Below are 14,714 nucleotides of genomic sequence, written 5' to 3' on the forward strand. Positions count from 1 at the left end.
TACTGGGGCATGATCTCCTTCCTGCGGCTTCCCTCTCCAGCAAAATGAGTGAGTTCCCCCAGTGCAGGCCGCTGGGAGGGTTAGAGCAGCGTGAGCTCAATGTGTCATGCGTGACATGCTTCCGTGGGCTGTTCCTGTGCCTCCCAGCGACGGGCTGTCTTCTGTAGACCTAGGATTTATGGCTCCTCCCTTACTGGGGCATGATCTCCTTCCTGCGGCTTCCCTCTCCAGCAAAATGAGTGAGTTCCCCCAGTGCAGGCCGCTGGGAGGGTTAGAGCAGCGTGAGCTCAATGTGTCATGCGTGACATGCTTCCGTGGGCTGTTCCTGTGCCTCCCAGCGACGGGCTGTCTTCTGTAGACCTAGGATTTATGGCTCCTCCCTTACTGGGGCATGATCTCCTTCCTGCGGCTTCCCTCTCCAGCAAAATGAGTGAGTTCCCCCAGTGCAGGCCGCTGGGAGGGTTAGAGCAGCGTGAGCTCAATGTGTCATGCGTGACATGCTTCCGTGGGCTGTTCCTGTGCCTCCCAGCGACGGGCTGTCTTCTGTAGACCTAGGATTTATGGCTCCTCCCTTACTGGGGCATGATCTCCTTCCTGCGGCTTCCCTCTCCAGCAAAATGAGTGAGTTGCCCCAGTGCAGGCCGCTGGGAGGGTTAGAGCAGCGTGAGCTCAATGTGTCATGCGTGACATGCTTCCGTGGGCTCAGGGCCATCTTAAGCACTTTTGGGGCCCGGGCCACGGACATCTTTGGAGCCCCCTCCATCGAGCCAAAGGAATTAAGGTTTGCAGAATATCTGGTTGTGCCCCCCTCATCGTGATCACAACACATAACTGGGCATGTTACCTTGCAGCGATTAAAATAGCCAATGGTACTCCCTTTCAGTCCCCTTAACCTCTTCATTCTTGCTGTAATAAGAATGATAAATAAGTAGCATTTCAAGGCCAACATCAGCAGTCCACGACAAGGCTACTTGCATTCTAGCATTCACACTCTTCATCAGTAGCAGCTACGAGGAAGGTACACCAGTCATAGTATACATTTAGGACACAGATGTTATGTAAAAGGTGCACTTAATCCAAAATAGACAGATTACTCAGATAATGCAAAAATACTCAAGCATGGACACGGGAGACCAATGGGAAGAAAGGAGAAAGATAAACCTGCCACAGTATAGATAGTGGATGACGATTAGAAGCCACCAGGAAAGTGCATGCATCCAGGCAGATTGAGATTAGAAGAGAGACATGGTTTTCAAGTAGGGTTTCCATTAGAGAGCAAAGGAACAAGTGGCAGTGGTGTTCAATAGATCAATGCTCACTATTATCATAGAGGAAGCAACACTATACCCAGTGAAACCATGAGGGAAGCGGTTGTGAAGATCATACCCTGAAAACAAAGTCACTCAGAAGGGTAACAATTGTGAATGGTTTAGGGGGATTGCCAATGTTGACATATTAGGCAATGCAAGATTAAATGAGATGCCCAGGATAACACATTGGTTAAAAGGTGAAGCTGGGATTTGCACCCACTCTGCAATTTCTGCACTTTACCACTTGCTTTTCTAGTACGTACCATGAACTTAAATAATCCCATTCTATGCATCTGACTTAGAAAGTAGACAAATCACATAACCTAACATGACAATTTTAAAAACAAAATGTTATAAACCTTATTATGCAAAATGGGAATGATTCTAGCTTCATCGTCACGATCATCAAGGCAAGTATTTAGGTGCCAACATACTATGCGATGTTATTCTAAAAGATTACATCTGGGTTTTTCTTTTGTATTTTAATGCTTTAAATTGGCCCAAAACACAGGGTTGTGAAATTGTTATGTAGTATAAACATACCCACAAACCTTTCAGTTGTATAAAAAAGCAAACAGTTTTTTGTGCCAAATGAGCTTACCTTAAAAAATGCTTGCCAGAGGCCTGTAATATCTGATCCGCTCTCTTCTGTCTAGGATCCCTTCCGCTGAAATGACCTACATAAAAAGTCAGATTTGGTAATGAATGGGCTAAACAATACCCCAGCATGTGAGAATCCAACCTTTTCAAAGAAGACCGTACAGTAATGTCAGTGAAATACATTGATGTATCCTTGGTCACTGTATCGTCTGCTGGGGAAGCCAGGATAGAAGCGTGAACGCTTTGGTTTCACATTCTTGAATTTCCATACCTAATCACTTCTCGGACTAACACTTTATAGTCTTCATTTGAGGTGGCTGGCCAGGTTTTACAAGCCTCCATCTGCAGAAATCAATTTCTAGACCATCACCATACTGATGCTATATTATTTATTTTATAGCAACCACGGGCACACTGCTGCAAATAGCACCTGTTGCGCTACAAAACAAAGTACACATACTTGCAAACTTATCAACTTCAAACATAGGAAAGGCTGAATTGGCTTTGCTGGAATTCAGTATTATAATCTTGCATATGAAGACACATCTCTGCAATTAGTGCTTAACACACTGAGCTATCTTCTGAACCAACGTGGCACTCACGTTTATCAGTATGCATTTCAACTTTGGCTATTGCACACGATCAATATAATTCCCATAGAAAGGTGAGGTTGCTACAGTAGTTGTCGTAGTGAACACACAAGCTATGTTTGGGACAGTGAACACAAAGCATTACATGCTGAATTTATCAGAGCAGAAAGTATTTGTTACAACAGATCAGCAATAGGTTCAGAGGTTGCCATACAATATATTGACGTGTGCTATTTAAGTTTTGTAAAAGAATAGTCACTTCTTTCTTTAGGTTAGACACCCTTGTGGGGGCCCCCCTCCAAGGTGGGGGCCCAGGGCAAGTGCCCCTTTAGCCCTCTCATAAAGACGTCACTGCGTGGGCTGTTCCTGTGCCTCCCAGCGACGGACCTGGGACAGGCACAGAATAGATGACACTGCAGGGCTCGCCAGCCCCTCTACAGAATGTAATCTAGAACTCATTCATGAGGAAAGCAGCAATAGGCCCTAGCAATACAGTCTGTGTGTCTGCAGAGCCCCCCTAGAGCTCAGTAACCCTTTGCAGGTGTTTGTAAGCCTTGCATTTCTGCACTGTAGGAAGATGGCACCCACCTCCAAATATAACTATTCAAAGTATCATTGCATGAGAATGGAAACGTGATGTTGTGAACGTGCTTTCCAGAAATTAAAAGCTGCAGAAAAGAGTAATCAAGGCTGGCAATTGTGTTTCTTCCTCAGTTCCAACCAAGAACTGGGCCGCTGGACGGCGGCATTCTGCTCACTATAATGGGTTCCAATATGGGCATCGATGCCGGGGACGTGGAGGACATCAGCGTTGCTGGTACCACGTGTGCCATCAAGCCAGAGCTCTACTCCGTTTCCACCAGGTAACTGTGCTGGCCTTTCAGATGGGAAGTAACTAGAGATCGGGTTCCTGTTGATTGCATGGCTGTTCTCTAGGACATTTCCTTTGCATAGTGTGTCCTCTTTGTTATTGTGTACGCTGTGTACTGTTTGTTCACAGCAATCATGTGTTTAGTGCTTGGCTGACTCATGGGATCGCATTGCCAATTCACTGATCTTTGCCCCCCGCCCAAGTAGACCAATACAGCATGCCCTAGATGTCGACTAGGTGATAATAACAAGTATGTTTCGGAATGGCAATGTTGCCAACTCTGGGCACATTCTCTTTATGGCTTTGACTGAGAGGCGCTGGTTGTGTCCCTTTGGTCAGCTTAGTAAAGTGAGAGAGGTGCTCAGTGGGCTCGGGATGGCAATGTTGCCAACTCTGGGCACATTCTCTTTCTGGCTTTGACCGAGAGGCGCTGGTTGTGTCCCTTTGGTCAGCTTAGTAAAGTGAGAGAGGTGCTCAGTGGGCTCGGGATGGCAATGTTGCCAACTCTGGGCACATTCTCTTTCTGGCTTTGACCGAGAGGCGCTGGTTGTGCCCCTTTGGTCAGCTTAATGAAGTGAGAGGTGTTCTATGGGCTCGGGATGGCAATGTTGCCAACTCTGGGCACATTCTCTTTCTGGCTTTGACCGAGAGGCGCTGGTTGTGCCCCTTGGTCAGCTTAGTGAAGTGAGAGGTGTTCTATGGGCTCGGGATGGCAATGTTGCCAACTCTGGGCACATTCTCTTTCTGGCTTTGACCGAGAGGTGCTGGTTGTGCCCTTTTGGTCAGTCTAGAGAAGTGGGAGGTGTTCTATGGGCTCGGAATGGCAATGTTACCAACTCTGGGCACATTCTCTTTCTGGCTTTGACCGAGAGGTGCTGGTTGTGCCCCTTTGGTCAGTTTAGTGAAGTGAGAGAGGTGTTCTATGGGCTCGGGATGGCAATGTTGCCAACTCTGGGCACATTCTCTTTCTGGGTTGTGTCCCTTTGGTCAGCTTAGTGAAGTGAGAGAGGTGCTCAGTGGGCTCGAGATGGCAATGTTGCCAACTCTGGGCACATTCTCTTTCTGGCTTTGACTGAGAGATGCTGGTTGTGCCCCTTTGGTCCACTTAGTAAAGTGAGAGAGTTGCTCCTTGGGCTCGCAGTGGATTGTGCCTTTGAAAGTAGAGGAAACGGTTCTACGGATTTTGCCAGCAGGGATAATGATAGCATTATCTGAGGGGTGCCTTGCCCCACAATTATACAATGCAACAGTACTGCCTGGATCCTAAAATCTGTAAATCTCGCCAGCCCCCCAAATCGCCAGCAGACTTACTTTCCAAAATGCTTTCCCACCGTACCATAAAATAGAGCGCTGTCCTTGTTTCAGGGAAAGATGTAGTGGGCAACACCAGGCTTGGTGGAATAGTACTGGTCAAAGAGACAGACAACTTCTCTTATAGCCCTACTGTACAGCATTGACAATGTGCCACCACTGTATCTGTGCTCCAGCACTGTTGCCAGGATCAGGATAGTGTGACAGGTAAACCCCTGCCGATGCCGCCAAGTGGCACCCTCTGCCACCGGCGCTGTGTAACTGGAAGGACACTGTGCCGTTTGCTTGTGCGGCTGAACTCCTACAGCATCCCCATTGATGTCCCAGTGAGGTCTGTGTAACCTTAGCTCAGAATGGTTCTCACTCAGTAGGTGCGCCTCATGCGTCACTGCAGCACATTCTTGCTAATACACACCCAGGATGCTGCTCCCACTGCGCAAGCGTGAAACGGCAGCCCTGGCATGTACTTCGAGTCGACATGCTGCCTCCTGCTCTGCATCAGGGTGAAAACCCTGTGAAACCAGCTCCTACTGTGACAATGCCACACAGACCATGAAGAAGCCAAACCCACTATACGCTAAACCCGAGAAGATGGAGTAATGAGGCTCAAGCCCGAGTATCCATTAATCACCCCTGATGGATGCAGGAGCACCCCCATCTCGTGGCACCATCATTGAAGTGTTTATGCACATCCGTGCAGCATATTACTTGCAGGTGCATCCGAGCACCAGCATATGAAGTAAGCAACTAAATGCTTCATTACTTTCATTTCCATCGTCGACGCGCTACAACTTACACACATCAAGGCATTGCCTAAGGCCAAGGAAGGCCAAGGTAATAGCAGCAGCCACTTGAAGATGGCCGCCCCGATCTTCAACGAGAGCCTCTGAGGCACGCTCCCCTCCCAGATCAGCTGATTGGCCGTGAGCCAATACTTAACCCGGGGCTGCTAACCGGCGGCGGAAGCCGGCCGCTTCGATCTAAGGGCCGCGAATCGAAGGGCCTGTCTGCGCCTGTACGCGCCATCGACCTGACCCCCTGCCTGACACACGTTCGCCAGTATACGCGAGTACACTGCCCCCTCCATGTTACCCTCATTATTTGGACAGCATCAGCGGCACAAACTCCCCACCCCTATCCAGATCATCTGGCGCGTGTGACTCTCCAACAACTACAATTTATTCTGCTCTTTCCACATCGCCTCGTGGACAGCCAACTCCCCCAGCACACTTGACTCGACTAACCTGCCGCCACCTATATGAACTTGCTTCCGTGCCAAGACTACTATAACTAACAATCTAGAGACCCTATCTCGACTTGCACGCCCATTTGTATTACCACCACCTAGCCTATACAGATCTTGTGTATCAGATCAATCCTAGCCCACTTGTGCACTCTTATTAGAACCCTACTCGGCCTGTAACGTATGTCATTAATTTGCCTGTGAGTTAGACTGTAATGCACTACCCAAATTATGTGTGCACTGCTGTAAGAACTTCACGTAGTTTGGATTGCATGCCCTTATCTCTGTACCGTTGTGCCACTGCATATGCACCAACTAACTTTAATGTGCTCCGTAGCTTGATCTCTACTCAGCCTAGACCGTTTGTATTCATTTTGCCTCTGTGCCATCGAAAATGCAATTTCCAACCTATGTGTGCATTGTAGCAAGAACCGTATTTAGGCTGTACCATATGTCTTTACCTTGCCACGATATCACTGTATTTACTATCCAGCGCTTGTGAAGCCCTATAGCCATTATGTCCACTTAGCCTCAGTATTGCATCTATGTGATCTAGCCTCTCATTGCTCTGCATAGTAATAGCCCTACCAAGCGCAAGCTCACAACCCGTCCGTCCCGATAGCTAACCATTTCGGTGCCTTGTCTCACCTAGATAGACAAGCTCTATTGCCTCATCTCTACCACCCTAGAATCTTTGTTAGTCCAGCCAAAAATCACTCATATTTGACAATCGACCATGCTACTTCACCCTCCCCTAGGGCAACTGCTCTCCTCACCGAGAACAACGCATTGCACGTTGGGGGATTCCACCATTACACTAACCCTAGCACTAGTTAGCCTAGCTGCACTCTGTATTGTGCAACCTGTAATTATGGCCCCTACATGCAGACCTTCAGCTGCCCTCCTAAGCGTCGAGCTGCCCAACATCTACTTAAATGACCCTGCTTTATGGTTAGACCACTTCACCAAAAAACCACCCCTAACCAACCCTGCTCCACTCACTTAAGAAACAAAAGATTAGGAACTAGATTCATCGTACATTTTGCCACCACGCTTCCTGTGGGGAATATTTCCTCTTTATTTTGGACCTTTCCCTGCCCGCATTTTCTTGTTCATTTCCCAGCGTGTGTGTTTGTTATTTTGCTGGAGTCAGCAGACACCTGCGTTCGCTCTGGGGCTTTTTTTACTCAGCGAGCGGGAACTTGCTATCTGCAGTTCTTTTCAACACACACTTTTCCAAGCAGCTGTCACTTCAACTCGTGCCCCCTGAGTTGTGTGCTTCCTCTAATCTGTGTAACCTCTCCTGTCTATTTTACTTAACTTTGCTCACGGAGTTCTTGGAATCTTTTCCAAAGCTTAGACATTGCACCCAAGTGCATTCTGGTAAATGTAGTACTCTAAAGAAGTGGGATTCCAAGAAGGATTGCGAATACTTATTTGAACAGACCAACGCACCTGAAACTACCCAGGGTTTTTCTGCTGCGGCTTTTCCCTGATTTGGGGTGGGCTCCCCGGAGTCCCCGCTGCCGGGCGTATAGCCTTACTGGCAAAGTGGCCTCCGGGGGAGCTCGGCCCTATCTATTCAAACAAAAGGGCAAGACGGTGAAAAAGAAGAACCCAAGAGCCTGGAGAGAGAAACCTGTGGAGACTTCTTCAGACGAGCTTTCGGAAGCCAACTCAGAAACCGCAGGTGAGGAGTGGGAGAGTGATGCGGGTACAATTGTAGACACTAAACAGCACAAACCTGAGAGATTGCAACGCCCAGAAAACATGGCAAGCCTTGAGCAATACCAGGAATTGGTTAATGCTATTCAAGCCCTCACAGTGGAAGTACAGTCACTAGAGCCGATAATACAGCTCTGCGACGCCGATAATACAGCTCTGCGACAACAGGTACAACAGAGAGAAGATAACCGAGGAGATCTACCTCCCATTGCATTACCTTGTGGCAAGTTTGACGGCAATCCCCGAAGAATGAAGGAATTCTTGGATGCCTGTTTGGTACACTATACCTTTCGCCCGAAAACATATGAACTGGATAGGGCCAAGGTGGGATTTTTGATTTCTAACTTAGTGGGGAATGCGTTGGCATGGGCTACTCCACTAGTTACCAACTCTGACCCAGCCCTTAATGATTACAGTAATTTTGTTCAACGCTTCCGGGATAGGTTTGAAAGACCCGAAGTTTTGTACTCTACTTTTGAGACTTTATTAGACATACGCCAAGGACCAGCTGATGTTCAAACCTATGTTACCAATTTCCAGAAGGTTGCTACAGAAGCAGGTTGGCCTGAGACGGCACAGCAAGCCACATTCCGTCGCGGTTTACATGACGATATCAAAGATGAATTAGCTCGTGTCGCCAGACCTTCTACTTTTCAGGAACTAGTCTCCTTAGTTCTGCAAATTGAGTTCCGTATGGCCGAAAGGAAGGCAGAAAGGAAGAGACCCAGACTTACTGTACCCATTCCTCACCACCCTCCCTTACCTGAAAAATGGTCTGCAGATGAGCCTATGCAGATTGGTATGGCCCGAGGCCCCCTCACTGCTAGCGAAAGAAAGAGGCGTAAGGATCTAGGACTGTGTATGTACTGTGGATCAGATACACATTTATTACGAGATTGTCCTGAAGTTCCACCTAGGAGACAGGGAAACGACAAACCCCGACCTTGAACAGGGAAAAGGGAGGGGTTTCGACAGTGAATCCCTGTGAAACTACTCAGCCAGCTATGATCAATAATTGCAGCCTGATGGTCATTAAGATCCACTTAGACTGGAAACAGGAAAGCCCGGTGGAATGTTTGGCAATGCTGGATTGCGGTGCCGCGGGCAATTTCATTGACGACGAATAGGCAACGGAACATAAAATCCCCAGGCGCCAAAAGATACGCCCAATACCCGTGGAAGGGGTTGACGGCACACCTCTAACTTCGGGTCCAATTGTTCATGAAACCCAGGAATTAAGAATCAGGATGGCGGCTCATCAAGAATACATGACTTTCGATTTAATACGTGCAGCTCATTTCCCGGTTATACTGGGAATCCCCTGGCTCAGACAGCACAACCCTTGTATTGATTGGAAACTGAACACAGTAGGATTCCAGTCTCAATATTGCGAGCAGAATTGTTTAGTACCGGTGGAAACACCTCCTCTGATACACGCGTCCCTTCAAGATACTTCCTGCAGTGTCAACACAGTACCGATACAATATCAGGAATTCTCTGATGTGTTTGCAGACACTCAACCACGAAGCCTTCCGCCCCATCGGAAGGAGGACTGTAAGATTGATCTTGTGCCGGATGCAGTAGTGCCATTTGGTAGGATGTTCCCGCTTTCCTTACCTGAAAAGGAAGCACTTAAAGAATATTTGGCAACCAATTTACAAAATGGCCTCATCAGAGAGTCATCCTCTTCAGCCGGAGCTTCTCTTTTTTTTATTTCCAAGAAGGGAACTACAGAACTCAGACCCTGTATTGATTTCAGGGGCTTAAACAGCCTTACAGTACGGGATAGATATCCCATGCCCTTGATGAAAGACTTCATAGAGGCTGTCCAAGGGGCTTGTGTATTCACAAAGCTTGATCTCCGAGGAGCCTATCATCTTCTAAGAGTTTGTGAAGGAGACGAATGGAAGACGGCATTTAGAACTCCTCTCGGCCACTATGAATACAGGGTCATGCCGTTTGGGCTGGTCAACGCTCCTGCACAGTTCCAGCGTTTTATGGATAAGATCTTTGCTGATATGCTGTATAATACAGTAGTGATTTATCTAGATGATATACTTGTTTATTCAACTTCCCTAACAGAACATTGTCATCATGTTAAGGAAGTTTTACGACGACTGCGACAACACAGTCTGCTAGCCAAGCCAGAGAAATGTGTTTTTGAGACAACCACAGTTCCTTACCTGGGGTTTATCCTTTCAGCTGACAAGGTGCAAATGGATCCAGCCAAGACTAAGGCCATCTCACATTGGCCTGTACCCACTTGTGTCAAGGACATACAGAGATTTCTGGGACTCTCAAACTTTTATAGAAAATTCATCCCAAATTTCTCCGACATAGTGCTCCCGATCACAAACCTACTCAAGAAAGGGGTTAAGTTTGTATGGGATCTGAAGGCAGAGCAGGCTTTCAGACAACTTAAAGAAGCATTTGTTTCAGCCCCTATTCTGAGGCAACCAGACCAATCCCAGCCTTTCATAGTCGAAACCGACGCTTCAGGTGGCGCAATAGGAGCAGCTCTGTTGCAGCAAAAAGAGGACGGGTTGGAACATCCCATCGCATATTTTTCTAGAACACTCAGTTCCAGCGAACGGAATTATTCTGTACTTGAAAAGGAGATTTTGGCTATAAGACAAGCCTGTGAAGAATGGAGGCATCTGCTTCAAGGAGCCGTTCACCTGTTCCAAGTACGTACCGATCATCGGAACCTAAAGGTCCTTCAGCAGATGGAGTGTCGAAATTCTAGACATGCAAGATGGGCTTACTTCTTTTCCCAGTTCGATTTTGGAATCACTTATTTGCCAGGAAAGGACAATCAATTGGCGGATGCATTATCCCAAAGCATGGGAGAAGATAGAGGGATTTCAAGGCCATGAAATCTTGCTTGCAGGAAAAAGATTCATTAACACAGTAAATTCCTTCCTCCAACAAGTACAAACAGCTCAAAGGGAGCAAAGACAGCATACCAATCTAAGATTACTATACAAGGGTGACTACCTCTTCAAAGACAAATCCTTATATCTACCAACTCAGGAGTTACGTGATCTTGCTATGTCATGGTGTCACGACCTTCCCGCCGCTGGACATAAAGGACAGAAAGCTACCTTGGAACTGACTTCTCGTCATTTCTTGTGGCCTACGATCACCAAGGATGTTAAAAAGTATGTCACCACCTGCCCTACGTGTGCCCAAAACAAATATCCATACTGCAAGCCCTTGGTTCTGCTACAACAAGACCTTCCACCGGCAGGTCCCTGGCAACACATTTCAACTGACTTCATAGTAGATTTACCCATTTCTCAAGGATACTCTGCTATCATGGTTACGGTGGACTCCTTCAGTAAGCTGGCTCATTTTTCACCACTCAAGGGAACACCAATGGCTTCTACTACAGCCGAGGTATTTTTAAGAGATGTGGTTAGGTTACACGGACTTCCTAACACTATAGTCTCGGACAGAGGCACACAATTTACATCCAAATTCTGGGCAAGTCTGTGTAAATTGTTGGAGATAAAAAGATCCCTGTCCTCAGGATTCCACCCAGAGAGCAATGGACAGACAGAACGCCTAAATGCCACTTTGGAGCAATACATCAGATGCTTCTGTAATCAAGAACAGAATGACTGGTATCATCTTCTACCCCTGGCTGAATTTTCATATAATAACACAAGACATTCAACCATAGGTATGAGTCCATTTCATTGTACCTATGGATACAATCCAAAACACATACCACTGTTCGGACATGTCTCATCTAATGTTCCATCTGTGGAAACACTTCTGAACAATCTACGGAACCGACAAAAAGAAGCCCAGACCAATCTACAAAAGGCTTGTGAAGACTACAAGAGATGGGCTGACCAGAAGCGAAGACCTAACCCCACATGGGAAATTGGTACGAAGGTATGGCTGTCGACTAAGTTTCTACCCAGATGGGTACATCATGGCAAGTTCTCACCTAGATTCATTGGACCTTTTAAGATAACGGCGAAGATAAACCCAGTCGCCTTTCGTTTAGCTCTACCACCGAAACTGGGGAGAATCCATCCAGTATTCCACACATCTTTACTGAAGGCATATGTACCAGATCCTCATGCTAGAAAGATGAAGAAGGCGAATTACCAGCCCCTTGATGTGGATAAGGAATATGAAGTCTCTAGATTGCTCGATTCCAGATACAAGAAGGGTACATTACAGTACTTGGTGTTGTGGAAAGGATACCCCATGTCAGAAAGCTCCTGGGAACCGATTCGCAACATATCAGCACCCAGACTCATACAAAGATTCCATCGGATGTATCCGGGTAAACCTGGAGGAAGGCCTTTGAGAAGGGGTCATACTGTCATGAAACACCCATGGAGCCTGTGGAAGAGATGGAAACAATGGAAGAAGGACTGAGCTCCTCCTTTACCTGGACGTTACGTTCTAGCCTCGCTGGAACAGAGGCTACAATTAACTGTCAGGTGTGGCAACCGGTGCGTTGCAACTGATTTCTTTCCCAACGCTAGTTGACAGTGCTCCTGTCTCGTGTTACTCCTTGTTTTTCTACCCATTTGCCTTTCCATTGTTTGTCTGCCTGCCTTTTATCGTACATTTTGCCACAACGCTTCCTGTGGGGAATATTTCCTCTTTATTTTGGACCTTTCCCTGCCCGCATTTTCTTGTTAATTTCCCAGCGTGTGTGTTTGTTATTTTGCTGGAGTCAGCAGACACCTGCGTTCGCTCTGGGGCATTTTTTACTCGGCGAGCGGGGACTTGCTATCTGCAGTTCTTTTCAACACACACTTTTCCAAGCAGCTGTCACTTCAACTCGTGCCCCCTGAGTTGTGTGCTTCCTCTGACCTGTGTAACCTCTCCTTCTGTCTATTTTACTTAACCTTGCTCACGGAGTTCTTGGAATCTTTTCCAAAGCTTAGACATTGCACCCAAGTGCATTCTGGTAAATGTAGTACTCTAAAGAAGTGGGATTCCAAGAAGGATTGCGAATTACCCATTCACTGAGCAGTATTCCAAGAAGGATTGCGAATAGTTATTTGAACAGACCAACGCACCTGAAACTACCCAGGGTTTTTCTGCTGCGGCTTTTCCCTGATTTGGGGTGGGCTCCCCGGAGTCCCTGCTGCCGGGCGTATAGCCTTACTGGCAAAGTGGCCTCCGGGGGAGCTCGGCCCTATCTCTTCAAACAAAAGGGCAAGACGGTGAAAAAGAAGAACCCAAGAGCCTGGAGAGAGAAACCTGTGGAGACTTCTTCAGACGAGCCTTCGGAAGCCAACTCAGAAACCGCAGGTGAGGAGTGGGAGAGTGATACGGGTACAATTGTAGACACTAAACAGCACGAACCTGAGAATTGTATTCATTTATAAAAACCCTCCCAAGCACAAACTTGGAATCGGCTGACCACCTCTCTGTCAAACTTCCCATATCTGCCAACCAACAGCCACACTACATCTAATATACCGACCACCTGGCCCCCCCTCCACATTTGTGGACGACATCACGTCCCTAGTACTTGACAAAGGTAAAACGAATTCTCAAACAATCATCCTTGGAGAGCTCAATCTAGGCTACCTAGACCCTAACGACCTTGCAGCCACCGACCTCGCCAACACCCTCACCGACTTAGGCTTCTCACCATATACATGAACCTACTCACATTTAAGGGAGATCCCTAGATTGGCTAAGCGGCACTAATTGCAACATTAGCCTGCTCTCAAATGTTCCGTGCGCATGGTCAGATAACCACATTATCACATTCACTATCGAAGCAGCCCTCTTGCCCAAGCTGCCTGTTGCCCCTGCCATCCTCACCAGAAACAAAAAGAACATCACTGCCGAAAAACTTCTCCCCCTTATCCTTCCTGCTCTTAACAACGTCACTAACCTTTGCTCAGACCCCACCACCCTGACTGACACCTACAACCAGACAGTGCTCTCAGCCACAAACTCCATTGCCCCTCTTAAACTAAGGAGTCCCAAACAGCACGTGCACCTTAACTCGTGGTTCACACCTTAGCTAAGAGGGTGACGCAAAGAGAAACTTATTGCGGAGTCTCGATCGAAAAGTCACCTGTCTGATGCCCACAAAGACAGTCTCTTCCTTGCTACTCTCAACTATAAAGAAGCCATCTTTCAGGCTAAAAAAAGACTCCTATAATAACCGCATTCTAACAGCACAATCCAACACTAAGGAACTCTTCAAAATTCTCAAGGAACTTGAGACTCCTGCTGCCCACCCCCCCCCCCCCCGACACCTGCACTAAAGATAGCACCTGGTGTTCCAACATACAATCGGCACTTTTGGGCAAAATTGCAACCCTCAAATCCAAAATCAAAAACAAACAAAACTCCTTACAGCCTGATCAACTTCTGACTGCTCCCACTCCTAACCCCGGCCTTGCCAACCTACTCTGTAAACCCTTCGTATTCTCCCCCCTCACCACTCGGGAGGTTGAAGGGATAATAAAAAAATCTCAAACCCTCCAACTGCCAAGATTATCCTGGCCCTGCACCCATCATCAAGGAAGCCGCACATGAATTAGCCCCTTTCATCACAGTCTTCCTAAACGCCTCCTTCAAAACCGGCATTGTCCCTGACAACCTTAAGGACGCCTGGGTAATCCCTCTACTCAAAAAGCCATCACTAGACCCCAATATACCCACCAATTTCAGACCCATCACCACAGTCCCCTTCCTCCTCAAGATCCTTGATCGTGCAGTATACCTGCAGATCCAGGACTACCGTGAATCGAATAACCTTCTTGGATTAAGACAATCCGGTTTCCGCCCTAAACAGGGGACGGAAACAGCCCTAATCAATTTGAAAACCCAAATGAAGATACTCAAAGACAATGGAAAGCTAACGTTACTCCTTCTCCTAGACCTATCTGCGGCATTTGATCTAGTCAATCACCAAATACTTTGCCAGCACCTCAAATCAGCAGCTCACTTCTCGGACTCTGCCAATGCGTGGATCCACTCCTTCTTAAGCAATAGATCCATGCGAGTTTTCTCACCGCTAGTCTCTGCTGACCCCTCACCAATTCACTGCGGCATCCCCCAAGGAT

At 47.3% G+C, this 14,714-nt stretch overlaps 1 protein-coding gene across 3 annotated transcripts in view; it reads left to right on the forward strand.

Moving 5' to 3' along the window:
- Positions 1-14,714, forward strand: part of PLXNB2 (plexin B2) — a 775,326-nt gene that overhangs the window by 535,817 nt on the left and 224,795 nt on the right. For all 3 annotated transcript variants that reach the window (XM_069627846.1, XM_069627845.1, XM_069627847.1), the window contains one exon: positions 3,215-3,363. In XM_069627846.1, the coding sequence (XP_069483947.1) occupies positions 3,215-3,363 (149 nt within the window). The remainder of the gene's footprint in view (positions 1-3,214; positions 3,364-14,714) is intronic.

Source organism: Ambystoma mexicanum, chromosome 12 (genome assembly GCF_040938575.1).
Source record: "Ambystoma mexicanum isolate Mex_15411 chromosome 12, UKY_AmexF1_1, whole genome shotgun sequence".
Classification (NCBI taxonomy): domain Eukaryota; kingdom Metazoa; phylum Chordata; class Amphibia; order Caudata; family Ambystomatidae; genus Ambystoma; species Ambystoma mexicanum.